The 14296-nt window shown below is 38.5% G+C and overlaps 1 protein-coding gene and 1 long non-coding RNA gene across 2 annotated transcripts in view; one reads left to right on the plus strand and one right to left on the minus strand.

Moving 5' to 3' along the window:
- Window positions 1-1079: 1079 nt before the first annotated feature.
- LOC131191957 (rho GTPase-activating protein 7-like) overlaps window positions 1080-14296 on the plus strand; it is a 113485-nt gene continuing 100268 nt past the window's right edge. The window contains exon 1 of the mRNA XM_058170629.1: window positions 1080-1346. Within this exon, the coding sequence (XP_058026612.1) occupies window positions 1232-1346 (115 nt within the window). The 5' untranslated portion in view covers window positions 1080-1231. The remainder of the gene's footprint in view (window positions 1347-14296) is intronic.
- Window positions 4577-14296, minus strand: part of LOC131191961 (uncharacterized) — a 29250-nt gene continuing 19530 nt past the window's right edge. Inside the window, exons 2-3 of the long non-coding RNA XR_009153614.1 lie at window positions 5260-5356; window positions 4577-4806 (exon numbers count right to left, since the gene is read on the minus strand). This is a non-coding gene — a long non-coding RNA (uncharacterized LOC131191961). The remainder of the gene's footprint in view (window positions 4807-5259; window positions 5357-14296) is intronic.

A 14296-nucleotide genomic window follows, 5' to 3' on the forward strand; every position in this document is an offset into this window, starting at 1 on the left:
AGAAACAAAAATCATATAAAGAGATTGTATAATGTGTTGCTTGAAATAGATTCGGAAAAGGATTTGGTAAAGGATTGTATGATAAAATGGGCACAGAATATTCAGGAACCAATAATGTTGGAAACATGGGAGAAAATTTGGGTTAGAAATGTTAAGTTTACACAAGCACAGAATTTAAGGGAAAATTTTTATAAGATGTTTTATAGATGGCATTTAGATCCCAAAAAATTATCATGTATGTATCCTAATATCCAAGCGAAATGTTGGAGGTGTGATTGTGATGATGCTACATATTTTCATATTTGGTGGACTTGCAAGAAAATTAAGGTCTTTTGGATAAGAATTTGGTGGATTATTCAAAATGTACTGAAGAAGAAGATAAAGTTCCTGCCACAATTTTTCCTTTTGGGAATTATAATGGATTGTACAGGGATTGAGACTAAATTGATTTTGAACTTAATAACAGCAGCAAGACTGTTGATTGGACAATACTGGAAGAAGAAGAGATACCTACAATAGAAGAATGGATATTGAAAGTTATTAATTTGGCTGAGATGGCTAAAATCTCAGCGTTTTTAAAAGACAATACGCAGGAAAGATATTTAATTGAATGGAAAAATGGATTGATTATCTACAAAACAGATATCAGATTAAGAAATATCAGATTGCCTTTGAATAATTAGAAAGTTATTTTATGTAATGGGAGGGGTTGGGAGACGAAAAGCTTTGGATGTGGTTATTTGGATTGGACTTTACCTTGTGATTGACCCGGGAAGCCGGGGGTGGGGGAGGGAGGGGGATGTTTTTTTTTTTTTTTGGGAGGGAGGGGGAAAAAAGGGGGAAAATGTTTTTGTTTTTTTTAAAAACTCTTTCAATAAAAAAAAAAAAAAAAAAAAAAAAAATGTGGCAGCTGAGATGCAAAGCTGTGCTCAGAGTTGAAGGAGGAGAAGGGGGGGGGAGAAGAGACTCTATTGGGTTGCTATTTCCTTTTCAGCCTGACCCCAGATTGTTTGGAAGGAGTTTCCTCCTCCTCCTGATTCTCTCCCACCCCCACTCCCCCAGCCTCAGAGGGGTGTTAACAAATTACATGCAGACTTTCTTCCAGAGCAACTTTTTCTTCTGTCTGATCTCCAAAGGAGAAAGCTGACAGGACGGCACCGGCAATGATGGCAAACTTTTGCTTAGTTGGATCTTAATGGCTGGCTGTGTCCCTATGGACTGAAGAGGGAGGATGGCATATCCAGAGAAGTCTCACTTGAGGAGATCCTTCAGTGAGCACATCAGGGTCTCCACCAACAAAGCCTGGGATATCTTTTGGAAGAGTGCACGAGAAAAGCGTTTATCAGGTTAGTTGCCTGAGCCCTTATACTGATAAAGCTCCAATGCAAGACAAATCCTGCTTTGCTTAACAGATCTCTTGCATGCAACATTGCATGCGTTGTGCAGTCAAAACCTGATTGTTTGGTTGCGGGGGGGGGGGGAAAGCTTGGGTTCCCACATGACACCTAGATGTTGCAGATTATTTGGTCTCAGAGTACCTGCTGAGTATCAAAAGCTGCTGGGTATGGTCTCTTTTCTTAGTAACATTGACACAAAGCAAGCTTCATGCACTGAGATGTAATCAAGTAAATATGCAGGACAGGGCATGATGGCATATGGGATCTGGGTGGAACAGGGAATTGCAAAATTCCCCAATAGTTCTCTTCCCTCAATGCCACTTTGCAAATCTGACCACCGTAACCAGCCACTATGTAAAGCCCAAGAACAAAGTCAAGATACGTGGAATGGTTTTGTTTTTTTTTAAATATACATTGTGTATTTGCATTGATATATAATATTGTAGGCTTCAAGCATCAATCTAAATACATATGGGAAAAACCCCGACAAATCCTAACTGAGGGTGCGATCGTGAGAAGATGGTTGTGTTGATACTCTGACACTCAGTGGGGAAATCTGGTACTACCAAGTAAATATTTGAGAAACGTATTCTAAACGAAGTACTGTGCCTAGAGAACACTGTTTCCGAGACATATTGGCTTTTTAGCCTGAGCTTATGTAACTCTTACCTATGGCTCTATTGGAAGGACATTCCAATCTTCAAAAGAAGAATTGAGTTTCTATGCTAACACCGGCAAAAGTGTTGAGCTTGTCCTAGCTTAAATGTCAGCTCTTGGTCCTTTCCAGCTTTGCTGAGATGCAGGAATGTAATTTGGCAGTTTTGATGTTTACTTTCAGGTAGTTCCATTCAGTCTGAACAAGATTCTACTTCCCAGGTAAGCGAAGCAGGACCATGTGTGTGCCCATCTCTTCACTTAAGAGGGTCTCTTAGCTACTTCCCCTCTTGATACGACCGCTTTGCCACATTCAAGTGAACATAAAAACTTTTGAGTTAGCTGCTTATATGGACAGGTTAGTGACCAAAATACTAGGCACTCATTCTTGATATTGTATATTCATTCCTCTGGAGTTTATTTATTCATTTTTGGTCCTGGTTAGCATCTTTTAAGCAGAGGCTTGCATATAGGAAGAGGATAAGATTTTCGTGGTAATAATAAGCAGCTCAGAATGCAGTTCTAAGACAAAGAAGTCAGAAATTTAGATTGGATTAAAGCAGCGGAATGTTTATTCAACCTCTGTAACACTACAAGTTTATTCTACTTTCCGGATCTGTTTTCTTTTTATCTGTCAAGGGAATGCCCTAAGGGACTGTTCTTTTTGGGGGTAGGGCGGAAGTCACAAATGGCAGGAAGAACAAGCAAGGGTCACAGAAGATACAGTAACACTGAGAAATCCTTTATGTGGCCTTGAACTTTCTAAATTTGGTTGTACTCTGTAAAAACTGGGCTAAAGATGAGGGCAGGAAAGTAAAAGTGAAAGCTATCAAGTATTCTGTGAAAGAAATATAGACAACAATTCCTGTTGCCAGGACTCTGAAATTTGAATCTCATACTGCACATATCTACTTTTTTTTATTTATTATTATTTAATTTTGTCACAACAGTATACACAAACATTGTCATAGGTAAAAAAAAATATCATGAAGAATATATATATATATTGCTCCCAGAAGCACGAAGCTGAAGCCTGAAGATGACGAATGAGACTTCGTCGAAACATCGCCAAGAGACTTCCAATTTTATGCGGGAGAAAACCCGAATAACCAAAGACCTACATACAAACACCCGCGAAAACCTCAGAAAACATGTGTGTGTGTGTGTGTGTGTATATATATATATATATATATAAGTAAAGAATATGCATCAGCTATATTAATTTGATATAATGAAGGGAACAATAGGACAGGAACGGTAGGCACTTTTGTGCTCTTATGCACGCCCCTTATAGTCCTCTTAGGAATGGGGTGAGGTCAATAGTAGACAGTTTTTGGTTGAAGATTTTGGGATTTTGAGTAGAGACTATGGAGTCAGGTAATGAGTTCCAAGCATTAACAACTCTGTTGCAGAAGTCATATTTTCTGCAATCAAGTTTGAAGCGGTTGACATTAAGCTTGAATCTATTTTTTGCTCTTGTAATATTGCGATTGAAGCTGAAGTAGTCATTTACAGGAAGGATATTGCAATAGATGAATTTGTGTGTTAAACACAGGTCATGTCGAAGTCGACGGAGTTGTAAATTTTCCAATCCCAGGATTTCAAGCCTGGTGGTATAAGGTATTTTATTGTTTTCGGAGGAGTGAAGAACACTTCTAGTAAAATATTTCTGGACGCGTTCTATTGTATTTATGTCAGAAATGTGTTATGGGTTCCAGACGGATGAGCTGTATTCAAGAATAGGTCTGGCAAATGTTTTGTATGCTCTAGTTAGTAGTGTAGAGTTTTTGGAAAAAAGGCTGCGTAAAATTAGGTTTACTACTTTTAGAGCCTTTTTTGCTATGTAGTTGCAGTGGGCTTTGGCATTTAGGTCATTTGATATGAGAACTCCAATTAAAATAAAAACACCTTAAAGCTCGTGTTTTTAAATAAGTGAATATCTTATATAGCAAAAATTCAAAAAAGGCCTATAGTCCAGAATTCAGGGCCTTTCTCCACTTTCATCTAACAATGGCAAAAGCATTCCTTGCAATGTCCTTTTTTTCCCTGCCTAGTCCCTAGGATGCCACTGTTTCATTCTTATGCAATTAGTGAGACACGTTTACATTTCTGTAATGATACCACTGTTACATTTCTCTTTAAATTTTCTTTTTAAATTTAAATTTAAATTTAAATTCTTTTTAAATTTTTTAAAATTTTCCCGAAGGCCATCACTCTGCTAAACAAATAATTCCCTCAACGCTGTCAGACTATTTACTGAATCTGCACTACTATTAATCGTTTCATAGTTCCCATCACCAATCTCTTTCCACTTATGACTGTATAACTATAACTTGTTGCTGGCAATCCTTATGATTTATATTGATATATTGATCATCAATTGTGTTGTAAATGTTGTACCTTGATGAACGTATCTTTTCTTTTATGTACACTGAGAGCATATGCACCAAGACAAATTCCTTGTGTGTCCAATCACACTTGGCCAATAAAATTCTATTCTATTCTATTCTATTCTATTCTAAAGCCAAGAAGTATCCATCATCAGCCACAAGAGATGTAAAATAGGTTACACTTGGCAACCCATTTTGTTGGAGAGGCGATTGAATGACCAATAATAGGTCATTTCATGCTTGGTCATTTCAGGACACAACTTTTTCCCTTTGCCCTCTGATTGCCCAGAAAATATACGTTGTCATTCTGCTGTTGTCTCCATAAAGGGTTGGATAGAGCATTGTTGACTAATGGACTTTTGGATCTGTGAAAGACAAGAGCAGTTTATTTTTTTAATACTATGTTCCTATCTCTATCTCTCTATCTCTCTATTCGATGATCTGGAACAGAGGCAGTAGAAGGAAGATAGGGATTGGCAGCAATTTAAAACTCAGCAGTAGAGAAATTGAAGCATCTCAAGTATTTGAAAAGGACTCCTCTGGACGGATTACTATTTGCCATTAGCTCAAAGAGAGAGAGAGAGAGAGCGTGCTCATCCACTCTTCTGTAGAATTTGAGCAATAATTTCAAACAATAGCAAAATTTTAAAGTTTTTTTTTAAAAAATAGCTCACCAAAGCAAGAACACATGGCTGTAATTACACAGATGAATGGATCTGTCAAAACCAGTTGTACATGATATTTCCTTGTCCCATAGGAATTAAATGAGACATCAATATATAATAAAGATAGTTATTATTGTCAAACTGGCTTCTTACCATCATTTATTTCTGCTTGATTTTTGTGGATGCTGCAGAACATAATGTTTTCCTCTCCCCAAGTTGTCTGGTAGGTCAGCAATCTCCTTGTCTTCCACTATGGAACATTCCCAATACAAATGTGTTGAATAAAATCCATTTATAAGAAAAAAGTTTTCCTTGATCATTTGAACATGACCAAGACAGAGACACAATTCTATTGGTAGTGATTTAGGACCAATGAATTTCTTCAACTACTACTCAGTATAAGTTAGAAAAGTGAATGGTTATTCGTATGGGGTAGTGATGAAACCTCCTACATTTTGAGAGATACTGTCTTCATCTTTCCACCCTCAAAATTTTCATAAAAGAAGGTATTCAGAGATGCAAGAACATATCTGCTGGAAGGTCTGATGCAATGAAGAATGTTTTAATGCATGCCTCTGAAGACCTGACATGGCCATCTAGGGCTTAATGGAATTATACTTTTCCAGAACCTTGTACAGTCAGGCTTCTCAACAGCAGAAGACTAACATCCAGATGAATATTATCCATCAACATGGGAAGGTCACGGATGGATTTCTTGTATGTGTTGTCTTCCCAACTGCCTGAACAAAAGTAGTTTGTGGCTGACTTTTTGGCTACGGTCATCTTGTTTTCTGTGTTTCTAATGTTCTAAGATCATCTTGAAGCAAATAAATTTGTAAAACAAAAGGCTGAAAAGAGAATGCAAAAGAAGGACAAGTGCTTAAAAGAAATGAATGACTCCATCACAGGTTTTTTTGCCCCATGAAATCTCAATTTCAATCAAAGTAAAACAGAAATAATGGCCTTTACTCAGTAACTTCATAACATTTTTTCTTGTGCGCCGATTATATTATGAATTAAGCATGAAGCAATACCCAGAATAGCACACAGGAGGGTCTCTCTCAGCTGCAATTGATTTGGAGATTGAATTAATGCTGACACATTGCCTCAAGTTTCAGATGGCAATATACTTTTTCTTCAAGAAAGACTGGGGAAAACCCCCCTCTTCTTTGATGGTAGGATGTACAGGTAACCTCTGCCATGACAGCTGCAATTAATCGGATGTGAAGTAATCGGTCTTCTTCCGCTAGTGGGAGAAATCAGAATTTTCAGATTGAAACTAAAGCATTTTTTTCATGAAAGAAATGAAAGCTTGAGGCATAATGACAGTAAGAAATGGCTAACTTCCACAAACTGGTTTTATAAATATTTTTCTTTTAAAGAGGTTTTATGGTTCATTTACTAATTGACGCAGCCATCATTTTATGTTCATCTCAGCTGGGAAGCAAGATGTTCTTACAGGTGTCCTACAGCTGGTATTTTTCCCACTTTGAAAATGAAAGCCTGACTAAATCCACGTGGTGTTAAGCGTGTATCTTGAGAAATGAAGCTTAATGCAGTCAGTCCTATTTTACAGGAAAGGGACCTCATTGATTAGAGAAGTGATCAAAGGATAAACTGTGACCTCACTTCCTTTTCCTTCAACTCAAGGTGGAGGGAGGTCTTGCCAGAAAACCTCCAGGCACTTTTTCATGGCAGTTTTCTTCTTTCTAAGGGTGGACAGGAATTTGTTTCTCCTCTTTCATTCTCTGTCTCATGGCAAGAGAGAAGACTAAGGACACTGCTTGGTAAGAGAACATCAGCAGAACTCTAAAGTTGTGGGAGATGAGCTCTACTAGTCTTTGCCATCACAAAATATCAGAATATCAGCACTTAAGACAAGTTTTAATAAAAGGCCTAAGTGAATTGCGGTTCACAAAAAGCTTGTGTCTTAAAATAATTTTTTTTCAGGTGTCATTTTCTTTTGTTCTCTCTTACAAATGGGAATTTAGCTCTGTTGTCTTGATCAACAGCAGGAGGTGCAACCTCTCTTCCTTTTCTGATGTCTACTAGCATCAGTAGAAATGACACAGATTTCTTGGCAATACAATTCCAGAGGGCAGGAAACATGATAGACAAGGCTTCCAAGAATCCATCTGAGAGGAATTGAAGTATACCCAGTTTGCCATATCTTATTGGAAAAGGGGAAACAATCAGAGTTGGGCGATCCCCCAAATAATCAGGACCTACATGATTAATGGCTATATAAGGAAGCCACAGGTACCTTGCAATAGATGTGGAAGCAATTGGCAACCAATGCAGCTCATAGTATCATGTATACCATTGTAAGTCCATTACTGCTCGTGTCACTACATTCTGGAGCAGCTGGATCTTCCAAATGATTTTCAAGACCAGCTCCAAGTATTGCAATATTTCATTTGTGAGATGACTAGAAGATAAGTAGAGATATGAAGAACCTCTCATTCCAGGAATGAGCACAACTGGATGAATCAATACAAAGACTCCCTTGTCCATTTGCCCCTGAAGCAAGAATTGCGAGTCCAAGATGACACCCAGATAATAAGCTTACAGGACTGTCTATTTAGATAGATACTGTATCTCATCAGGAAATTTAAGCAAGCATCCTTACGATATTGGGCCACAAATACCTATTCTCTTCGGATTCTGGATCTTTAATGCCATAATGAAAAGTTTGCTAAAGTTGATTTCATGTTCATCGCAAGTAGTTCAAGGATGGTTTTGATGCTGTTATATTTACTGAACAAGTTTTAACACTCAAGAGCCATCACTGTATCACTACATCTCCAAAATAATAATAATAACCATATTTGAGAGAGACAGTTTGGTATAGAGACAGTTTGTTATAGTGGTTAAGGTGCTGCCCTTGAAGCCAGGAAGCTGTGAGTTCTAGTCCGGCCTTAGGTGAGAAAGCTGGCTGGGTGACTTTGGGCCAAACACTTTCTCTCAGCCCACCTCACTTCATAGGGTTGTTAAGGTTTGGGGAAATTGCTGCCTTGAGTTACTTATAAAGTAATAAAGGTGGGATAAAAATCTAACAATAAAATAAATAATTATTCTCTGGAAGTGCATCTGACTTTAGCTAGGTTCAAAAGAAAAACATAGGGCAAATTTGTTTCAAATTTCTTCGCATGTTGAATTTCATAGTGAAGTCTTGAAAATGGCAGTGACCTATGACACATAGTGTGTTTTCTGTCTTTACAGACATGGAGAGTGCAAAGGCATTGTTTCCTGCAATAGGAAATATTAGGATAAAAATGCAAGGTTAGATTAATAAAGTGACAAATAGCATTTCTACAACACAATCAAATTCAGCTTTATATATGCAAACACAACTGTGTTTTGTTTGCTGGTATAAACTTTGAGGCACAGTTAACTTTTTAGAATTTCCTACGTATATCCATTCCTGGTATTTGTTGCTATTTTGGATCATAAAACAAACTGCATACATACTTGTTCAGTACAAAGAGCACATTTGCAAAAGCAGTTACAATGTGCCGCAGAAGCCAACCCACTTTTAAGTAGGTTTCCAGGGAACTGTTCAGGCATTTTCCATTTCAGTAGGTTAATGAATTATTGCTTAATTATTGCCAGCATGCTTAATCCAATCTTTTCTCACTGAATGGTGCTATACATAGTCAAATGCTGGTCTTACGTACAGTATCCTACCCAGTTCCCAGGATTTAATTTGGGATTCCAGCAGAAAGTATCTCAGATGAAAATCAGGGCCTATCATTTAATTTTCCTTCCAGGTATCATGCTGCATGCAGAGTAATACCTCATATGTAATAAAAACATTTTCATCAGAACAGAGCAGAAATTCATGTGACTGCTGCTCTTCCGTTCTGAAGAGACAAGGAGTACCAGGATAGTATAGGAAGAGTAGGGACTGAGTACATAGGCTCAGAGACACTGATACTGTTGTAGGAAATACTGCAGCAAACCAGCAATTGAAACTATTTATTGTCCAGTGGAGGAAGCCAGCATGAACAGTCCTCTAAAAGTTAGTTCTCACACTGTCAAAAGTAAACAACCTGATGGAAGATCAGGCTATTACCAAAATGAGGAACAGATGGAAACTGTATCTCTGGCCCAAAAAAGGATTTGCTTCTAACCCTTTACATGGACTGTGTGGGAGGAAGAAGTGCTAGAAATTTGACCATTGATTGCTAGACATACAGAGAGCTCACATTTGATTCATAGCAGCTGCTGGAACCCTTTCGCAATGGCTTCATAGTTTTGCCGCAATAAATCTATTTCTCTGACCCTTCATGTCCTGAGAAATGCATTCTTGCAGTGTTTTGCCTTATTAGCGCAGAGAGCTCTAACAAGGCCTCAGCTAATACTTGCCTTCTGTTGCAAGCTAACCAAATCGCAAACAGCCCTTGTGCATGCAATAGGGCTTTTTAATGCTTGTAAACCTAAATTTAGGGAAGATTTCTGCAGATGACCTCTGATCTGTTGACAGCCCAGAGGCATCCTCTAAGCCATGGGTGTCAAACTTGTGGCGTCACGTTGCCATCATGTGACATTTTGAGACATTTTTTTCCCTTTGCAGAGCTGGGTGGCCGTGGCCTGAGCATGACACATCTGGCCTGTGGGCTGCCAGTTTGACAAGTATTCCCTGCAAGCTAAGGAACGTACAGTACTTGATACCAGAAATATTATAAAATATGTATAACAAGCATATTTAAACCAATAGCTGTGCGGAATGTGATAATTTCCCACGCTTTTGCTTAAATGTACACCATTCAGCTTAGTTGAGGAAGCTGTACTGGTGTCGGTTCTCACTGAATGATGATTTTGAAAGATGCACACACCAAGGGGTTTTTTTTTTTCTGTGTTGACTAAAGAACTCTCCCAGTATGTGACGTGTGTGCCAGAGGGGGGCAGCAAAGGAGCTGCAGGTACTTTTTTCTACTACTGAAAAGGGAGCTGAGATTGTCAGCATCTTTGGTGGAGAAACTGATAGTAACTTTTCTTGGAAGAGAAAACATTATACAACATTGGAAAGCTTGTGAAAAGCCACCCAAAGGCAGTGGTTTCTTGTCATACAAACAGCATAATTGTCATACAAAAATACATAATTTTCATCAGTATCCATACAGCTTCTCGTGCCTGGTTGTGTGTTGCAAATTAGAACAAGTACATTGTTCGTCATTTCCATCAATGCACACAGCAATTGCCTATGAAGTAGTTTGGGGGTCTTTTCTTTTTATTTGAATTCAGCCATGCCCTGCTTGTAAGGGATTTAAAGATATGTAATACTGGTGGGAAGGGAAAAATCTAATAGTGTGTGACTGAGGATATTAAAAGACAAACATCTGGGCAGCGATAAAATGTTATCCTTAGCCCTCCCTGCCAAATAACAGAAATTCAAGCGATGCCATGTTTAGCCCAATTTCTCTAGTCTTCAGAAAAGGAACAATGGAAACTTGGCATTTTGGAATAAGTCTATGAAATAGCCAGTTTTGTATAGTGCTGTGATGGCAAACCTATGGTACATGTGCCTGAAGTGGCACGCAGAGCCATGTCATCTGGCACGCGTGGCTTTGCCTGTTCCTCTTCCATGTTTCTGGTGCACACAACTATCAGCTGGCCTTTGTGCATGCGGCAGCACTGGAAACCGGAACAGTGCTCCCTTTTTGGCATTTGGTGCTGCCTATGCACGTGCGTGCTCCCTTTTCAGCATTCAGTGCCAAAAAGGCTCACCATCGCTGGTATAGTGGTTAAGATATCAGGATAGAAACAGTGAATTGTGAGTTCTACTTTCACTGGGTGACTTTGCGGCAGTGGTGAAATCCAATTTATTTTACTACCAATTCTGTGGGCATGGCTTGGTGGGCATGATAGAGAAAGGATATGCAAAATCCCCATTCCCTCCCTACTCCAAGGGAATGATACTGCAAAATCTCCATTCCCACCCCACTCTGGGGCCAGCCAGAGGTGGTATTTGCCAGTTCTCTGAACCACTCAAAATTTCTGCTACCAGTCCTCCCGAACCTGTCAGAACCTGCTGGATTTCACCCCTGCTTTGGGGCACTTACACTTAGTCAAAACCACCTCATGGGATTTTTGTTTTGTAGGGAAAATAGGAGGAGGAGGAAGGATTATTATATTTGCTGCCTTAAGTTAGGAAGGAAGGAAGGAAGGAAGGAAGGAAGGAAGGAAGGAAGGAAGGAAGGAAGGAAGGAAGGCAGGCAGGCAGGCAGGCAGGCAGGCAGGAAGGAAGGAAGGAAGGAAGGAAGGAAGGAAGGAAGGAAGGAAGGAAGGAAGGAATTTCACATCACCTACTTGGAAAGAGTCAGTTCCTCAGGATGGCTTTCTAGGAGATCGAAAGACCCTTTGCCTCTTTTGCATTGATGTGAGTAGTCAGTTATTTTACAGAAATGTGAATTTTTGTGTTTCAAGACTGTACAAGACTGAAGCATGTTTTTTAAATACAGGTTGGCTGCATCCCATCCCTGTTTATATGTTAACCTAGAATATTCTGCAGTAGCAAACTGCAAGACAACATTGATACCATTTTTGGTGGGAAACAAATGAACAGAGAGCCAATATTTTAAGCCTATTGTATGGTTAAGATATCTAGAAAAGTATTTGTGTCAGAGGGAATCCTAAACTCATCTAAAGCTAGAGAAATTGTAAAACATCCTTACCTATTTTTCCAGTGAAGTAACTATATTGCTGCGCCGTCTGCTCTGATTCTTGGTTGACAGAAATAAGTTTATTAGCTGCTGAAATATGGTTGTCACTCAAGAAGAAACATTTTCCTTCTGTAGAATTTCTAGATTTTTAAAAATTCTTTTTTTAAAAAATATCTGGAATTGGTTCAATATACTATTTTAAGCAGCCTGGACCTCCAGTAGTAATTCAAAATGAATAAATATTTGTGACTTAGACTTCTAAAACACATTTACTTTCCAATTCTACCAGGTTCTTCCCCAAGTCTGTGCATTTTTATAGAGACACCGGAATCTGTTGGTGGCGTTACTTGACATATTCCTTCTTTGTGTATGTGTGTGTTTCTGTCTCTCTGAGTGAGCGTTGACTCCCCTTGACTGCCCGGCAAGTCCTTAAAGTTTTCTTGACAAGATTACAGAAGTAGTTGACCATTTCTTAGGGCAGTTTTCCCATTTCTAGCCTGGTGCCTTAATAGCTACACTAAATCATTCTTTTCATTCTCTTTGTATATATACTTTGTATATATAATTTCTGGATGCCACTGCATTCTGGATATTTTGCGCTATTTTCCAGGTTCTGTTCTCTTTCCCCTTAGGATTCAGCTTAAAGTAACGGTAACAGTAGAGTTGGAAGGGACTTTGGAGGTCATCTAGTCCAACCCCCTGCTCACACAGGATACCTGTACTAGGGATTTGAACCACTGAACTGCTGAGCTTTCTGATCGACAACCTCAGTGTCTTAGCCACTTGAGCCACCTAGTCAAGCTAAGTCCTCTGGATCAGGTTGGCAAGGCAACTTCCAAACATTTCCTAATTCTTTTGAGTCAAAATCCAACTCTTGCCATGAGATCAACATCTCAAAAATGTATCCCAGTAGCAAGGATTCCCATGGCCACCATCTGTATAACCAGTTATTTATTCTCAATTTTCTACCGATGTTCTTAAACAGAAAAGAGCTAAGAAGAAAACACCACTCTGCCATCAGGCCCATCTCTTCTGTTCTTTTTTGAATCACCAAAAGTAGTTGTTTTATTAAATGCCTTCAGACAGGGCAGAGCAAATGAATGAATTTGCAATGTTGTTAAATCAAATTAGTGAAAAGCCAAGAAAACTGGTGGGATAGATGCATTTATGTTAATTTTCATTCTTGCAAATGGATTATTCTTCAAAGAGCATTCAGGGCTTTTTGCTTTCATGGAGAAATAAATCCAGCTGTGTTTCCATGTTCACAGAACATATAACAAAAATAACATTTCTATTTATATTTATAAAATGAAAAATATCTCTTGGGAATAGTAAGTACTTAATGCTTTTCTATCATAAACTCTTCCTTGCATGACCACATTTTAGCCTTACATGAATTCTGATAAAAATAAGTCTGTTTGGAAGTAAATTAGCTGCTAAGTTAGTGGTTATTTTTGTTATTTTTCCATGCTAAGTCGGAATGGGTTCAGGAATGGTGATTTGACTAAGGCCACCTACTGAGTTTCATGGCTGACATGTGAACTGGTTTGGAGCTGAATCTGGGCTTCCCAACTATAAAATCCTGTCTGCTATTCTACTGTTTATTCGAAAGATGTAAGATCTATTCACTACAAGATATATTATGTGTCCTTCTTGGAATCCTTTCTAGGTTATTATTCTTGTTTGTATGATTTAGAGAGAGGAGAGCTCTACTATATTCAAGATCTATTAAATTGCCTTACCAGAGCGGCAAAGTGCCTTTTTCTGGTTATTGCTGGAAAAGAAAGGCATTAAGAGGTATTCTTTTCCTTCTAGCAATGTGTTGATGTAGGTTGCAGTTTCTAAAACTAGTTCAAAAAATAAAGATGATGATCAGCGATTTGTGGTACATATGCTAAGCTGTGAATCTGTGAACCTGAGCATCATAGTGTTAGTGATTGGTTGATTATGCGCCATCAAATCTTTGTTGACATTTAGCATTATTGCAAAACAATACTTTCAAGAATAATTATATATTATTTAGATTTCTAAGGCCACTCAAAATTGCAGTAGAATTGGGCAGCCTTGGAAATCTAAATTATAAGCTAGCTAGCGCACAGATAAATGCTTCTCGGCTTCAGTGACTTAATTCCAAATGAAATAAATCCCAGATAGAATTTCAGTCAGAATTCACCACTAATTGATGAGAACCAGTGTGTGTGTGTGTGTGTGTGTGTGTGTGTGTGTGTGTGTGTGTGTGCATGCATGCGCGTGCACACACACACACACACACACACACACACACACTTCTTTATTTATAGTATTCTGGCTACTTATGAAGTTCTGGCTTCATCCACTCTGCAGATAAAAAAAAGTATAGGAAGTGCTCCAAATATTTCTAAACCTCTGGAATAGAAATGCAATATAAATACACATTAAGGTTAAGGCAGAAGGGTTGAATGAGAATTCTTTACCAGGAATTATTCAGTGTAGTCATATTTAAGAACTAGAGATATGCTCACTTCCACCCTACTCTCTCTGCAAAA

Source organism: Ahaetulla prasina, chromosome 2 (genome assembly GCF_028640845.1).
Source record: "Ahaetulla prasina isolate Xishuangbanna chromosome 2, ASM2864084v1, whole genome shotgun sequence".
NCBI lineage: Eukaryota > Metazoa > Chordata > Lepidosauria > Squamata > Colubridae > Ahaetulla > Ahaetulla prasina.